At 32.1% G+C, this 15,014-nt stretch overlaps 2 protein-coding genes across 2 annotated transcripts; one reads left to right on the plus strand and one right to left on the minus strand.

Annotated features, from left to right (window-relative positions):
* Positions 1 to 2,659: 2,659 nt before the first annotated feature.
* On the minus strand, positions 2,660 to 4,206 carry LOC122601565 (squamosa promoter-binding protein 1-like). Its single transcript, XM_043774316.1, has 2 exons — positions 3,869 to 4,206; positions 2,660 to 2,816 (listed from the first exon to the last, which is right to left on the minus strand). Exons 1-2 carry the CDS (start codon positions 4,204 to 4,206, stop codon positions 2,660 to 2,662), a joined length of 495 nt encoding a protein of 164 aa, XP_043630251.1.
* A 4,629-nt stretch (positions 4,207 to 8,835) lies between these two features.
* Positions 8,836 to 13,736, plus strand: LOC122601566 (protein DETOXIFICATION 19-like). Its single transcript, XM_043774318.1, has 7 exons — positions 8,836 to 9,111; positions 10,736 to 11,280; positions 11,375 to 11,461; positions 12,149 to 12,205; positions 12,297 to 12,535; positions 13,154 to 13,272; positions 13,638 to 13,736. The coding sequence occupies exons 1-7, from the start codon at positions 8,836 to 8,838 to the stop codon at positions 13,734 to 13,736; spliced, it is 1,422 nt and encodes a 473-aa protein (XP_043630253.1).
* Positions 13,737 to 15,014: the final 1,278 nt, after the last annotated feature.

Consider the following 15,014-nt stretch of genomic DNA (forward strand, 5'->3'; position numbering starts at 1 on the left):
AAAAGAATTAAAGTTATGTAACAAAAAGTAAAAAGCCAAAAAAAAAAAATTTTAAAAAAAGAAAAAATGGCTACCTGCCAGCCTGGTTCACTGTTCAAAAGCACGAACAATGTTATATATATTAATTAGATATAACTTACGTAAAAATGGGCCCGAGCCACATGAGAAAGCGTCGATACGTAAAGACAATACGTAGGTTGAGGAATTTATGTATTTTAAGTAATGTTTGAATGGCCGGGTATCATACGCATTAGGGATTAAAAATAAAAAATCGACCATTTTTGTGCTCTTTTTTTTTTGGCGCATGAACTTAATTAGTCCGCTTGTTAGATAATTAAAAATCATTAGTTATTTATTATGTAGAGCAAGAGTATCGAAATATTCTTGAATGAAATGAGAGTTATTAGTGTTTTGAAACATGGTTTCAGAAAAAAACAACAGCCTTGAATAGGTTAAATCAAATGTTTTGAATACTAGTGACACTTAAAAAAAGAAAAAAAAAACCTACAATAGCATGTGGCATCTCTAAAAGGTCAATCAAGAAAGTGATAGCTAGATTGGTTTCTCTATGATTTTTAATCGTCTGTTATAAGTATCATCTGGGATGGAAACTTGTCATTCGAGAGTCGATAGTGACGAAATATATTGCTCAAACGTAATTTATATATCTGCTCTACTAAAAAGTAAAAACTAAAAAGCCTAAAGAAAAGAGTTGTCAACTTTCATTGGGTATGGGTCATTGGATCTGGTCAGTAAATTAAAATCATGTTTGGGCCTACAAATTGGGCTCCTTGAAGCTCATGGAGTCATGGATAACTTTTAACGGGTTCCAAAAAAGAAAATACAGAGTAGAGAACATGCTAAAATTAGATTGCATTAATTAATGCAAGTATTGAAATGCATTCTAGCACCAATTAACCATGTTCTGATGTGCCTTGGCATTTCTTTTTGGTGCAGGTTACACAATTCTTTTAGCAGCAAAATAGTTGTCAGATGGTTCTCGAGGTATTATGCGGACCTCGAACACTCTAGACGCTACGTTCGCTCAAGCAGGAATCCAACCCCACCCTATCTAAAAGCAAGCAGCAAGGGCGATACCACATGCTAAAATTAGATTGCATTAATTTAACGTAAGGGCGGTACCACATGGGGCCAAAGGAGGCCAATGCTCCATTCGAAATTTAGATTTTGTCATGTATTTTTAAATTTTTTCTGGGGATTTTTTAATTTTTTTTAGAGTTAAATGCAAGAATGGTCTCCGTGGTTTGTCACTTTTTGCAACTGCAGTCTCTCTTTTGATTTTTTAGCAACCGTGGTCCCTGAAAATATGTTTCAGTTGCAACGGTGGTCCCTCACTAACGGAACCGTTAGTATCGTTAAGTTTCCCATGTGAGTAACACATGAGAGGTATAAATGTTCTTCCTCCTACATAAACAGATAGGTGTTCAAATCGTATATGAACCATGATCCCAAAATTCGATTCGATTTTCTCTGAAAAGTTGGATACAACAAATTTTGGATTCAAATTCGGATAGTAATTCTTGAAAAGTTTTAGATATTTTGGATATCTAAGAATATTTAGATTTTTTTTTTTGGTTAAATTTCAATATCATTTTTTTAAAATTCGAAAATATCAAAAGATATTGAGAAATTCTAGTTTCAATATCCGAAAGTATTCAAAACGTTAGTCTCAATATCTAATAATACGAAAATATCTATGTATTTATTTATTTATTTTTTTAAAATTCAGATACTTGAGATATTTTTTTCTAGAATAATTATTTTTTTTCCTCCTAAAACTCGAATATTCAAAATTTCGAAAAGTGGATTTGAATATACGAACACATATCCAAAGGTTTTGGATATCTGAAATACCTAAAACTTTCAAGATAAGATAGACATAATATCCCTTTTGGATATCCGAAATTTGATCTAGAAATTTAGGATATACAAAAGTCGAATATCTGACTTTTGGATATTCGAATATCCGAAGTTTTCAAAAATCTTTACCTAAATTTAAATCCAAATCTGAACCGAAATTTGAATATCCAACATTTCAAATAATATCAGATTAAATTTTAAATAACGTGTTTGAATGCAAATACTTTTGAACACCCATATGTTTGTGTAGGTGAAAGGTCGTTAATACCCCTCATGTGTTACTCACATGGAAAACTTAACGACACTAATTAATGATTCTGTTAGTGAAGGCCCGCCGTTGTAACTGAAACATATCTTCAAGGACCACGGTTGCTAAAAAATCAAGAGATGGACTGCCATTGTAAAAAGTGACAAACCACGGGGACCATTCTTGTATTTAACTCAATTTTTTTTTTATAGGTTTTTAAATTTTGCCCCCTTTTAGATTTATTTTTCATGGATTTTTTAATTTTGCTACCTCCGAGATTTTTTTCTGGTACCGTCTTTGAGCATAGGTGAAAAAAAAAAACCTTCAAAATGATTGAGTTACATCAAATCGATATAATTAAACTGATTTTCATTAAGAAATAAAAAAAAAAAACCTTAATTCCACAATCCACATTAATATTGATTAGCATTGGGAATGTGGTTCTATGACAGAAGAGAGCAAGCATGTTAATTTATAGTCTAAAATGATCTAACAACTAAGATGAAGTGCTCGAGAGCAACTTCAATTCATTCACCAGCCTGACGCAATCTGGTGCCTTGAACAATGCTCTCTTGAAACAATATGATCAGTTGCTTCAGATGATGACTTTCGACGACGTTCATTGTGTCCAGCTAAACGGTTTCGGCAACTTCTTCTTTGGTCATCGAATTCTGATACCTCGTGAAACCTAAATGCAATATATTCACCAATAATGAGAAAAAACACTAATCGCAAGTTTCAAGAATTCTATATGGTTATTCTATCAAATTGTACGTACACATATAATGAATCAGTAAATTGAAACACGTTACACACTATGACCATATAATGAAAAATTTGAAGCACGATATACATTATTACCATTTGTGTATGACGATATTATTATGTGACAGTGATCCAAAAATATTGAAGCTTACGAACCAGCAAGGTTGGAATAAGTGGTTAAGATCTTTAGACAAAGTTCAAGGTAACTATCCTGAAACCTTTGGAGACATTGTCAAGGGTCCTTTTTTATTTTAGATAAAAACCTATAAGCAATCTCTTTACACCATTGTGGTAGGAGTAAGGCTCTCTACATCTTAAATTCTCTATCCAGATATTAGAAGCTAAAACCCGTAAAAAAAAACGGATTGGGTGCTTACTTACTTTGTTTACAATAATAACCATTTTCTTGCTTGTAGATACAATAGGATACGCATATAGTTAACCCATTATTAGATCACGAGACAAAGTACTCGCGCGTCGCGACAGTGAGATGGTGGGGTGATAGGTCATAAAGTATGATAGTTAATAAGAGATGATAGATCATAGCTAGAGTGTGATAGCCAAATGCCTTAGCCGTCCGGGTTCCACCGTCGGATTTAAAAATTCGTCGAAGGTATATCGAATGTCATCTCTAATGAAAGAGCATGACATTTTAAGAACACCCATATAACTTTTATAATTTATCGTTGTACAGTTTTTGAGATAAAATATTTTGAATGAATTAAAAGAATAAAATGATTTGTGGAGGAAAAAAAAAAAATGATTAGTTGAGATTTGAATAGGGAGAAGGGATATTATAGTTATTTTAGGTAAATATAAAATAGATGAGAGAGATATTTTAAGGAAGTACTTAAAATCAATATTGAAAATTTAAGTTCAATGTTGAAAATTTAGATTTTTTTCTTTTACAATATAATATAGATAAGGCTCATATATGTTAACTTGCATTAAAATAAAATAAGATAAAATAAGAACCTGCTGCATTGTTGACAAAACCTTTGATGAACCCCTGCCACAACCACCATTGATGCCTTAGCATGAACCTCACAAACCTTATGCTTTTGGTGGTACCGTTTCGCCATCGTTAGGTCAGCAGCACAATCATGAACTTGGCAACAAAACCCACCACTACTATTGTCACTACAACTACTCTCAATTTTTTTCTTTTTGATACCACGAGTAGTAGAACTATTTTCTCCAAAGTGCATGTACTCAGCTTGTAAATTGTCATCATCTGAGTTATCAGAATTAGTATGTCGTTCATTGGGATTCTTGAATTTTATTATTATGGTTGGCTTTCTTTGTGGATCCATATCTTTTTCTTTCTTTTCTTCTTTTTTGGTTATTATTGTGGGAAATATATGGAAACAAATGAAGCATGCTAGGAAATAGGAATCAGCTAAAAGTGGTAGTAAAAGCTAGTTAAATACGTATAATAACGGAAACAAATGAAGAAAAAGTTGAAAAGCCTTATAAATAATTGATAGCTCTTTAGTTTGTTCTACTTCTGAAATCGGTCCCTCAAGTAGCTTTTAGTCATCTTTACTATGACGAACATCATTTTAGATTATTTTCTTTCTTTTGTGTTATTGTGAATTAAAAAGGTGATTTATATTCGAAATTTTTACTTCATTCACAAAGATATAACATATCTATGATACAACTTATCAATACATTTATATATCTATAAAAATTGATTTAGTATCTATATCACATCGTTTTAAATATTTTGGGAATTTTGATCCTGTTTTTCATATGATTTTTCTTTAGCTTGATAAAAACATTTAATTTAATTTCCAAGGAGCATTTTAAAGAGTCATATTATTAAAAACATTTTTAAATGTAATATTATGTAAGAATCTTGTAGTTACCACACTTTAAAATAGGAAGTATCATAATAATCCGTTAGAACGTAAATATTTGTTTATTAACTCACAATCATGACTTTTTCTTAGTAGTATTTTTTCCCAAAATATTTGTTGTCTTCATATACTAAAAACCGAAAAAGAAATAGACCCACTGTATGATGAAAAATATTGTTTTTTGTTATCATACCATTTACTTAGTTATATTTTTTCTCAAAACATACTTAACGTTCCTAGATGATAGATGGATATGTTTACATATTTCTACATGCTTAATATCCCCTCTGTTTTTAGAGTATTTCCAAACACATGAAGTCGGAAAGATGAGTTTAAGAAAAATAAATACTACCGGATCTCAAGTTATCAACATAATTATGGAATAGTTTAAGACTTCAATTAATATGCTTGAACTTAAATTAGCTAAGGTATACACAATTATTTATGTAAGAAGAGGAATAAAGATGTTTCATATCACTAGCTAAGTAGCTAGTTTGGGTTGAATTTGGAGATATTTAAGAGAGGGAGGATGTATCAGTAATTGTGAAATCAAGGGGTAATAAAGGACACTTGTCAATGGAATCGAAGGTAGTAGTTGGGACAAAACTTTCATTATCAAAATACGTCAGAGGATCACGGCAAGTAAGGCAGGTCCTTACACTTGTACAATGGTCCCCATATTTTTTAACTCTATGTACACGTATGTCACATTACTTTCTTGACTCGCTTTTTCCATGGTGAGAATTGAAGTGGGTTATCAAAATATGTTCAACGAGGCTATTTTTAATGGAATATAACTTAATGAACAAAACTTCTCGTACCATAATGAATTAATCTGATAATAAACATTAAGTCATTAACCTAAGTAAATACAATAGCGGGCAGGGGAGGGAAACGGGTCTTGGATCCATGGTAATCAGTCCGGATACCCATGACCCGAATCTTACCGTTTAAAAAAAAAATAGCACAAGACATAAACAACTAGCAAATAGATTTATATTGCAACATTGAATATTGAATGAGAAATAATTTAGATCCAATGACTTGTACAATTTGAATTTTTTTTTTTTTAAAAAAAAGAAGAACAGAAGTTATCATCACACTGTTTTTTTTCTTACACAAGAATCCGTTATAATTAATGTGTCATAACACAAATTTATTATTGTAAGAACAACTAAATAATATGTATATGTGTAAAATGAGATCTTATTTTGAAAATATTTAACAAATTAATAAAGAGAAGAAAGAGAAGAAAAATCACTTAAGACCTAAAACTTATGTAATGTGAAACCCGACTGACCGAACTATATATCTTTACGTGGGTTTAGCTGTATCCACCTGGACGACCCCGAACGTCTTCACAACTACTATCTGTGGGTTCAATACCATGATTAAGTTCAGGGTTTTGGCTTGGTTTCGTGTTACCTCCCGTTCCCATTGCTCGATCTTTAAGCTTTTGGCTAGCGTCTTTAGCCACACCCGCTACGTTATCCATTGTTTCCTTTGCCTTCTCTCCAATATTGCCATCACTTCCACCCTGCCAATTAAAACATCATATCCTTAATCACAATGTTGTCACTTGATAATATCGAATCTTGCATTAGTTCTCTAAGTCGATGATTATCATGTGACACCACATAAGGCATACTACTCTAGCTAGTAGAAGGTATAGCAATCAGGCTATCGGTTTTATTTAATAATATGTAATATTTAGTTAGAATTTATATATTAGATTTTATGCCCGTGTCTAATTCACGAGCTTACAATTTTATCCATATTAAATGTTAGTTCTTATGATTTAAAATCTAGTCTACAGTTTTTAGTAATAAAAAGTTGATCTATATTATAAACTTTGCGTTTTATAGTGAAATATTTTTAAAATATGTTCATCAAAGTTGTTTACTGTGACATACATAATGATATTTGAATAGTACAAAATTATGATGTATTTATCAAAGTTGTAGATTGTGACATATTAAGCGATATTTGAATATTAAAAAATCATAATAGGTCACTATCATTTTATCTGATTAGTTGTTACACAAGGTGATATTACATTCTTATTTTACACTTTCAAAAGTAATATCTTGTTTTTATACTTGAAACATATTCCATATATTTCAACTAGAATAAATAAAAAAAAATAGGTAAATGCCTTCGAACCTTTTAGTCTTATCGATAAGCTAGCGATCCTACAACATGCCTACAAAGATTATATTTTTACATTCTTTATTTTCCGTAATCTTTATATAGTAATATAAAGATATATTATACGGGTAAGGATCATGTGAGGATCATTCACATATGAACATGAGTAATATTAGATACAATTTGATATGTTCAAGAAATTTGTTAACATATACAATTTACATATAAACGAGAGCAAGTACTCGCGTGTTGCGGCGGTAAAATGATGAGGGTGATAGGTCATAAAGTGTGATAGGTCATAGGAGGTTATATGTCATAAAGTGTCATAGTCAAATGCCTTAGTCGTACGGGCTCCACACTCGGATTTAAAAATTCGTCGAAAGTATATCGAATGACATCTCTAATGAAAGAGTATGAAATTTTAAGAACACCCATATAATTTTTATAATTTATCGATGTACGGTTTTTGAGATAAAAGATTTTGAAAAAATTAGAGGAATAAAATGATTTATGGAGGAGAGAGAAAATTGTATGCATTGATGTATGGTACATTATGCATTAATATGTGTATATTGTTGAATTGAATGTTAAAAGTTGAAAAGTAAATTTACTTTATAATATAGTATAGGTTCATCCAATTCATGCAAATGATTCCTAAATAAATCTCTTCCCACATTATATATCGAGATATATATTTGATTTTTTAAAAATAAAAAATTCACCTGAGGGGTGGAAGTAGAAGTGAGACGTCTAGAGGCTTGAAAAAAGGTTTGCCGACGAATATTACCTGCAAACACGAATCTTACCGATTGTTTAGTCAAAGACATTTTGTTTTTGCAATGCGATCTATGTTTTGTGATCAATCCAGTGAAATCAAGGTTGATTGAATTATATATATTTTTATGAACATATATGAAAATCTGAAATTGAAGGGGGTGATATAAGAAATGAAATGAGATGGGTGGGGTGGCGTATTTGTCGATCGACACCCAAACTAAAGTATTGACACCTGGTTTTCTTATGCATGGTTGTAGGGACCTAATTCATCGGTTATATACGAGTACTTTTTGACATCAACATGCCCAAAAAAAAGACTAAAATATACACCACCTTAATTTATTTAGAATAAAAACATATATGTATAGTAATATACTATTGCAACCAACAATACCTATCTAGTTTTGGTATCAATAACTCGATGTATTAAAAATTTGACCCATGAGCTATTTTACCCTGACCCAATTCATGTTACCTAGTTAGTTTATTAACGTAATAGACTAATAGTACTCGTATTAGTTTTGGGGCATTTTGAGATCTTGTTTTGGTATCAAATCAAATGAGTTTAACATTAACATGTTGTGATTTGTTTTTCTTCAAAATTATCTATGTAAAAACAATTAGCAATCGAGTAAATGTACTTATAAAATATCTTAAAATAATCATAAAGGAAAACATTTGAGGCCCGGTAGTGACGGACCGGCCCAAACCTAACACTGTTACGGACTATGGTTATAAAACATTTAGACCTGTTTTATTTTTGTTTTAGACCTAACGTACTACGAGTAATAAAAAAAAAAGACATGTTTTGACGGAATTTACACTACGTAAAAAAAAGTCATAGATAAGTCACATACATATACAAGACCTGAACCGCCCCTGCCTATACGGTGTCACATACGACACTGCCATTATCCTTCCTCTGCCATATCTTATACTATCATTTGCACTTCTTGGAAAAGCTAAAACTATACGTATGTATGTATTAATTTATTTATATCATAATGTTACGTTTTTGAATTAATGTAAATTTAATACGTATATCCTAGTGCAAGAGCACTAAAAAGTATGGATAAGTACTAGTAAAAATATAGATATAGCTAGTCTTCATATCTCCTTAATTATTATCAAACTTTATTCCAGAAAAACAACAATATGCCGGAATATACAGCTCCATTGATAGCTAAGCCGGCGGATGACGCTGTTGACGGTAGTGATTGTGGAGACAATAATGGTTGTTGGCTAAAGGTGATGGATTGGGAAGAGGCTAAGAATCAGATATTATATTCTATCCCAATGATAGTAACAAATGTTGCTTACTATTGCATACCATTAGTATCTGCGATGTTTGCGGGCCACCTAGGCGAAGTTGAGCTCGCCGCGGCTAACCTAGCCAACTCTTGGGCCACAGTCACTGGATTCTCCGTCATGGTTAGTTTTAGTTATATGAATGACTGATCGAGTTCAAATTTATGTTGTGAATGATTATTTAGCTGCTAGTCATAAATGTGCACATGGATTCTGTTTTTTTTTTTTTTTTTTCCATATTAATGTCTGAATGTGTCACATGGATTTTGTTTTACTTATAGATAGATTAGTTATGGTTTCGGGTGGTTAATTTAGAGACATCTTAAATTATGGATCATTAATTATGATACTCTTTCGGATCCGATATTGTTTTAATCCGTTTTCTTGATACCTAATTCATTCGAACTTTCTTTTGTGGATCAACCATTTAATGTTAATCTACTCTACTCCTAAGGCCACTCCTAATAGATCGCACTACAATAAATATGTCATTTCCTCACACTTGTTTTTTCATATTTTTAAAAAGTGAAATTTTTTGTTAATTTAATCACATTTAAAAGTGTGTAGAAATAGTTTATTATTAAAAGTGTGAAGAAATTTAAGAAAATCACAATATTTACACACTTATACATGCGGAAAAGAAAATTTTACACTTTCAAGTGTAAAAATATATCGATTGTTCTCACACTTAAGAGTGTAAAAGTTAATTTGTAACACATATTTTCTTCACACACGGAGAGTGTGAAGAAATCATGTGTTACTAATTAACTTTCACGCAAGTGTGAAAATATTTGACAATTGTTGACACTTTTAAGTGTTAACATTTTGTTTACACATTTATAAGTGTGAAAGAAATTATAACTTTTGAAATATATTCGCACTTTTAAATGTAACTTTTTTCTACACACTTTTATATGTGATTAAATTCATAAACTCTTTCACATTTTTTTTTAACCAAGTGTGAACAAATGAACTTTTTTTTGTAGTGAGACCCGTCAACGAGGTATCTATTGGTAGTGAGCCCATCAACGGTGATGTCATCGAGTTCCATCGATGGGACGATGGTTTTGGATGTGAGAGAGAGAGAGAGGGCATGCAACGGTAAAAATATATATATATATTCAAACCAAGCGGCTACTTTGTTTTTGTTTTTATTTTTCTTTTCTACCTTCATTTAAACAACAAACTACACAATAATTTTTCACACACCAAATATACAAAATCTTTCATTTTTTCACCTATAATCAAGTCTTGATAATACTTGCAAGAAGAATACGGAAGCAAATTTTATGGGGAGGCGGACGACGAGGTTGACGAAGATGACGACGTGTAGTTTTATGTAGTTTTAAAAAAATTTAGTTTTAGTATGGTCGTTTTATTAGCTTTAGTTGTAATGTTTTAATTTTAATTGTAATGTTTTAAGTGTAGTTGTAATGTTTTATTTCAAATAAAATTAAGTTTTATTTATTTTTGGGTAAATATAAAATAGAAATAAAGAAAAGTTAGGGATGATGTGAGGAAGAGTTAAAGAAGAGGCGAGGATGAGCCTTATTGGGAGAGGCCTAAGTACCCGATGTCAAGGATTGAACCCTGAACTTTATCCCAACAGGCAAGAGACTTTTAAAAGGACTTTTAGGCTAATATCCCAATAGGCAAGAGACTTTTAAAAGGACTTTTAGGCTAATTTCTAGGATGACTTATCATTTTCCATTTTGAAGTTTATAGTTTTAAGTTCTCTTGATCACAGATTGGACTAAGTGGTGCACTGGAAACGTTATGTGGGCAAGGATTTGGAGCAAAACTATACAGAATGTTAGGAATATATTTACAAGCATCTTGTTTGATTTCCATTTTCTTCTCCATCCTCATCTCAATTCTTTGGCTTTTCACCGAACCTATCCTACTTATTCTTCAACAAGATCCCCAAGTCTCTAAAATGGCTGCGCTCTACATCAAGTATCTTATACCTGGTCTATTCGCCTATGGGCTTTTAAATAACGTGTTGAGATTTCTCCAAACACAATCCACTGTATCACCTTTAGTACTGTGTTCACTTGTCCCGTTAATCCTCCATATCAGCATTACTTATCTACTTGTACGTTCGACTTCTTTAGCATTCATTGGGGCTCCTTTGGCCGTTTCAATATCTTTATGGATTTCAGTACTTATATTGGCGGGCTACGTGCTATTTACCCAACAGTTTAAGGAAACATGGCAGGGTTTTTCATTGGAGTCTTTCGATCACATTTTTGTCAGTTCAAAGCTTGCTCTTCCCTCGGCTGCAATGGTTTGGTTAGTGATTCTTTACTTCAGTTTTAGTTTTGAACGTATGTGCATTTTTGGTAAAGGATGACATTTTATTTCTTTTTTTTGGCATGTTTTGCAGCTTAGAATATTGGGCTTTTGAGTTACTTGTTTTACTAGCAGGAACTTTTCCAAATTCAGAGATAATGACTTCCTTGATTGCAATGTGGTAAGTATATATGTCTTAGCAGCTAACTGAATTTCGTGTGATCTTAAATAGATGGATGTTCCATTGTTCCTATGGGACATTTAAACTGATGTAAAATCGACAAATAAGAAAAACATAAAAGAAACCAAAACAATCAAGAACTTATGGATCTATGGTTCCTGAAATGAGTTGATGATCTCAATCAGCAGACATACTAGCATATACATAAGCAACAGTATGTTTGTAGATTTCCATACACGTTTCACATGTAAATTTCATTGTAGTCTGAAGGTTCTTCCCTGAGCCCCACAAGGACGTTTTCCCCTGACCTCCTGATCTGGGGTGCTGCCACTAGACCCTGTCAAGTGACACTACCACAAGGAGCGCTGCTCCCTTGACCCTGCTATTCAGGTCCAGGTGTGCATTGACTCTTATGTTTTACGGGTGCACAATCTGTATATCCTGACCCGTATCAAGTAAAAGTTGGATTCCATCGTTACTTTAACATACTAGCAATCTCATTATAAGAGCTATTCTACTTGTAACAAAGTTGATTATTTTTTAGCTCTAAATAACTGATCACTTACATTTCTGTTTTGTATTTTTCAAATATATATAAGAGGTATCCTACTTGTAACTTTAGCATTTCTCTCTATATATACAAAAGTTGTACACACGCCTCATAAACCAGGAATTTATTTTTGGTAGTGAAAATACAGAAACAATCGCCTACATGTTTACCTATGGGATCAGTGCGGCTGCAAGGTTAGATACAGTGATCTTATTGTACTTTATATAAAATAAGTTTTTCGGCTTTTAGATCAGACCCTGTTTAACAACATTATATACTTAACAGCACACGTGTGTCAACTGAGCTAGGAGCTAAGAATATCAATAGAGCTAAGAAAGCAATGGGAGAGTCTCTAAAGCTCTCCATCATCCTTGCTCTTGCTGTTGTTTTAGCTCTTGGATTTGGTCACCATATTTGGGCCGGCTTTTTCAGCAACAGTCAAGTGATCATAAATGAATATGCTTCCATGACACCCCTCTTGGTGATCTCGATCATCGTTGATTCTGTCCAAGGAGTCTTATCAGGTTTGTCTACATCAATCCTAAGGCACTGCTTATTTTTTAGAGGTGGCAAATTCGGCAAGTTAGTTGGGTGGAGTAATGGGTCAAAGCAAGTGCAGTGGATACAAATCATTTTTGGAAACAACAACCCACAAATTATTCCTCCGCCTCATTTTAAGTATCTTAATTTGACTTTCAAAGTCTTTTTTCTTTACGTTTGACCGTAAATATTTTTGTATGTATTGTATAGTAGTTGATTGAAGTTTATATCATTAAAAAATACATTAAAAACACAATTTGTTCATATATTTTATATCAAGTGTTATATAACACAAACAAAAGTAATTACAATCAAAGTTAAAAAAAAAAACAGACTTTAAAGTCAAAGTAAGACATTTAAAATATGACGGAAGAAGTAATTAGTTTTTGGTCATTTCTAAATTGCCAGGCCAAAGGAGTTTTAGTTTATATATATATATTTATATATAATTTGCTTGTTATAATTACAATCACATGATTAACATATAATCCAAATTTGGAATAGAACGATAACTAAATACAATGATTTGACATGTTTGAAGTTGTAGGTAACACGAGTTGAATTACCACCTAGATGTAACATGATAGCTCATAGTTTTGCAGGGGTGGCAAGGGGTTGCGGTTGGCAACATCTGGCTATGTACATTAATTTGGCAATGTTTTATCTTATTGGCATGCCGGTTGCGGTTGCCCTTGCTTTTCTAGTGAAACTATATGCAAAGGTGACACCTTTATTACAAATATACAAAGAATACATTATTTTGGTTCACTATGTTTTAATCTGATGTTAGGGATAAATGTAATGAACCATGCATAAATGTTTATGTTGTGTAATGAACTACTTGGATATTTATTATATGTAATGAACTTTCAAATCTAGATTATTAGATGTATTTGGCCAATCAAAAACTTATAAGTGGCAGCTTATATGACTGCCACATATACTCGGGTACATCCAATAACCAAGATTTGAAAGTTCATTACATACAATAAATATCCAAGTAGTTTATTAGACAACATAAACATTCGTGCATAATTCATTACATTCTCATGTACTTATTACATTTCGAATGTTTTGATATTGTAGGGGTTATGGATTGGGTTAATTTGTGGACTCTCGTGCCAAACTGGTGGCCTTCTACTACTTGTATATCTTAACAAGTGGGCTCAAGTGGAACTTAAATGAAAACAACAATTTTAAAATTCTTGTTTGATCAACTTTTGGCAAATGGGTAGGTAATAAGTGCAACTTTGAACATCTTGGCTTAGACCATGTATGGGTTGGTCAGATTTACTAATGGGTCAAATATGGTAAATTTTAGGTGTAGTTCTTCACTTTTTTTTTTTTTTTTTTTAAGTTAATTTTTATTCAAAATAATACCAATTCACTCAAAAAAAAGGAGTGGCACGGGTAATTACAAGTTATGTAAAAAAATTTAAGCTAGTACAATTTCTTGATCTACACTTCTTTGGTTATTCTTTCATTTTACGGTTACAAGATGGTTATTGATTCTTAATAAGCTCTACTTTAATCATTTGTACTATTTTCTTTTAGGTGAGTATGCTCAAAATGTTTCGTTCTGGGCATCAAAAATCTCATGACCGAACCCAGTGGTGGTACCACATTGGGGGCATTTTGCCCCCTCAAAATTTAAATTTTGTCATGTATTTTTAAATTTTTCATCGATATTTAAAAATTTCTATATGTTTTTAACATTTGATCCCTTTTATATTTATTTTTCTATGGATTTTTTAATTTTGCCCCCTTTGAAAAAAAAATTCTGGCACCACCTCTAACTGAACCTACCCATAACTCATGGTATCGGTGTTACCACCTTTGTCATCGTGCCCCCTGTATACAAAAATCCTACGTCCGCCTTTGTTCTCAATGGTCAATACTCACTTCACAGTTCACAGGAGACGTAGAATAAGTTTAATAATTTTTTTTCTTTTTCTGAACGACATAAATTTAATTTTCTTATAATTTGAAGCCTTAATTAAAGACATTGCACTATCTTGCTGACTAGCTGAGTTTCATTACTTTACTCACTTGATCGATATATGGCAAGAAACTTGATCATTGCCAGTAAAACATGACTAACACCAATTAATGATGTACCATTTTCCCATCAACACACTCCTAAATCCCATAGATACCAACCTTATCTTTCCCCATATCATTTTCTTATCTTCAAAAAAGTAAACTACACACAAGCACACAAAAAAACCTTATCTTTCCCCATATCATTTCTTATCTTCAAAAACTATAGATTGGATCACTTTGAACTAATAATCTCAAAACAACAAAAAGAAACTAAATTAATGGCGTCTGATTTCTTTATTATCCATCTATCTATCCAAGTTTATGACCTTGATTCCTCCGTTTAAAAATAAAATAAGGTACATCCATAACCTAATTAATGAAAAGGACTTCCTTGTCGAAGAAAGTCTGTATTTTAAAGCT

The sequence above is a fragment of the Erigeron canadensis genome, chromosome 5 (assembly GCF_010389155.1).
Source record: "Erigeron canadensis isolate Cc75 chromosome 5, C_canadensis_v1, whole genome shotgun sequence".
Classification (NCBI taxonomy): Eukaryota; Viridiplantae; Streptophyta; class Magnoliopsida; order Asterales; family Asteraceae; genus Erigeron; species Erigeron canadensis.